The sequence below is a fragment of the Eurypyga helias genome, unplaced genomic scaffold, assembly GCF_000690775.1.
Source record: "Eurypyga helias isolate BGI_N326 unplaced genomic scaffold, ASM69077v1 scaffold35431, whole genome shotgun sequence".
In the NCBI taxonomy this organism is placed as follows: Eukaryota; Metazoa; Chordata; class Aves; order Eurypygiformes; family Eurypygidae; genus Eurypyga; species Eurypyga helias.
Window position 1 is genome coordinate 3,246 of NW_010233360.1, and position 2,624 is coordinate 5,869.

Consider the following 2,624-nt stretch of genomic DNA (forward strand, 5'->3'; position numbering starts at 1 on the left):
TCACGCATATACACTACTCCGGTCCTGCACGGGAGTTACGAGCTGATGGATCAACGGTTCCCAACATAAAACGCCCTAAGACTGTTTGGGAAATGAGTCACCTGCTTGACTAGCAGATGTTTGCTAACACCAGGAGAATAAACGCTCGGCGTTGGAAAGCTAAGCAAGTTGTACCACATGGTTGTTCGAAATAAACCCCAAAGTTCCATGTTAAAACTCAACACCCCCATGTTCCCTTTAGAATGACAAACCATTTAAAAAGATTCTCTTTATAAAACTAAAGCTAACAGCAGCCGACTCTTACGTGGAACGCATTTCTATTACAACACACATACTGAATTTGAAGGTACAAAGAGTTTCCAAAGCTGTTCCAGACCATCAAGCCGATTTTGACTTTTTGGGGCTAACCCCACCACCTTCAGCCGCCTTCTCTGCTGGCCTCTTCCTTAACCCTTTCATCTTCCGCGTCTGCAGTTTGCCGAGGTCTTGCTTCTGCATGTGGATTCGGCCGTACGTTGTACCAAACACGTCGTGAGAGATATTCTTTTTCTTCTTAGGCTGTAAGGGAAGAACCGCGTTAGTATTTCTGAGCAGAGGGTGCCAGGAGCTCTGGCGAGAAGGCAGCTATCTGGCCTTCCCATCACCACGGTCATCGGCAACTAAACTACCACACCGAGTGCCTAAAAGCAAGGCTGCATACGTTGCTTGGAGCTTAGAGATTAAGGTTTGTTCTGATCTTATGGACCACCAGAGGAGAGTTTGTCTGCTACCACAAAAGCGCTGTGGCCCCAGACATATCAGCGGCCCTATGTCAAAGCAACCTCCAGTGACTGTACAACAGTCGGTACCTCAGCTGTTGCTCTTCTTCACCCGTAGGCCTGGAACAATACGCTTTCCAAGGCACGTACCTTCAGGGCTTTCGGTTGTTTTAATGACAGCTTGTAAAGGTCATCTGAAGCTAAATGTGTCCTCCTCATAACCAGATCTAATGAAGGTCCCATCTCTTCCAGTTCAATTCTTGGTATTTTACAACCAGATTTCTTCAGGAGCACCCTAGAAGGGAAACAACCAAAATCCTCTGTGATAAAGGTTCAACATCTTCTGAAAGGGCACGTTCAGTCCTCTAGGTCGGAAGACTATTAAAGACAATTGCTACTGATAAACTATGATTGAGAAAAGTGCCTGGCAATAACAGTTTACAATATATTAAACCTGTTCCACCACAATTTGAACACACCCAAAATATAACTTGGCTAAGGTCACTTCTTCTGGTTTTCAACGAGACTAGTATTATCAGCATTTCTGATAAAACTCAGCTCCCCCAGTACTCTGCAAGCTGTTTCACCCTTCAAATTCAGAACAGTGCTCTGGGTATTAACAGGCATGAAAAACACTGACTACAGTTTACAGCAAACTAATCTGAGCACTAACCCAGGAAGTCGTTTGTTTTGAAGAATGATGATGTGGAACTAAAGCCATGAATGCTCAGAGCCTGCTAAGGCAAGGCCGTGAACGGCGAGGGCCAACGCCAAAGCAGCAACAAGGATTTGTCCTGTCCTGCCTTCTCCTATTTCTCCTTGTGTATCGCTGGCTGCAGCCTACCAGCCCTCGTCCTCGGGGAAACACCCAAGCCAGGAGAGCCCTAGACATCAGCCTGATGACAGGCTAAGCCTGGGAAGCCCGAGCCAGTACTCGGAATTCACACCACCTTGCTAACCCAGTCGTATGAAAGAGCATCCTCCTGGCTAGAAGGGCGAGCTCAAGAAGGAAGGAAGAGCAGGTTTAGGGCTTATCCACCCTGCAAGTTACCCGGCATGATGCTGGAACAGCTCTACACAGTACATGTTTTAAATGCAGCACACTGTTGCTCAAGCCAGTTCAGTTACACCACTACGGGCTACGTGGTAAGAGGTACTAGCTGTTTAGTTTACACACGTAAGTTTTAAGTAGAACAAATCGCTCAATCATTTAGGATGAGGAGGCAGGGGTTACAGCATAATGTTGAGTAATTTGGTGCCCTGCTTGTTCATCGCTGACTTTGCACAAGTACTAGATCTGCTGAGGCCTGAGGCCGCGGGCTGTGAACATTCACCTAGCCACGCTTTTGGCCAGGATAATTTTCTTCTTGGTAGCTGGGGTACAGTGCTGTGGTTTGGATTTAGGATGAGAACAACATTGACAGCAACAACTAAAACGTCGGTGTGCTAAGCAGTGTGCATCCTAGGTTTAGTCTGACAGCACAAGCAGGTGCACAAGCAGCACAAACCAGAAGGATAAGGATGCTACAGCCATCACCAACTTGACAAGAGGAGAACAGTTAACGCCCTGCCAGGAGAAAAGAAAGCATCCAACGAGGTGTTAGAAGACCTCAGAAATCACCACTGGAGCAAAAAGGTGCATGAGGGGCACAGGCACAGGAAACGTATATAGCTGCCCAGGAATTCCCTTGTTCAGGAGCCCTCTCCAGAGGCACCCAGCTCGAGCTGGGGTTTTGCTCTGCTGTACCATCTGAATAAATATATTTTTTTTTAACCTAAGAGGCGATACTTGAGACTCTGCTATGGGAAACCAAGGGCCAAGCCCAAGGAAGAGCACGCAAACATGAGAACGTCCGCACGGAAAGA

General features: G+C 47.1%; 1 protein-coding gene across 1 annotated transcript in view; it reads right to left on the reverse strand.

The window, feature by feature from the left end:
- Positions 1–378: 378 nt before the first annotated feature.
- Positions 379–2,624, reverse strand: part of RPF2 (ribosome production factor 2 homolog (S. cerevisiae)) — a gene marked incomplete at its 5' end in the record, with an annotated part of 10,235 nt that continues 7,989 nt past the window's right edge. The window contains 2 exons of the mRNA XM_010161719.1: positions 379–558; positions 909–1,053. Of these exons, the coding sequence (XP_010160021.1) occupies positions 379–558; positions 909–1,053 (325 nt within the window). The remainder of the gene's footprint in view (positions 559–908; positions 1,054–2,624) is intronic.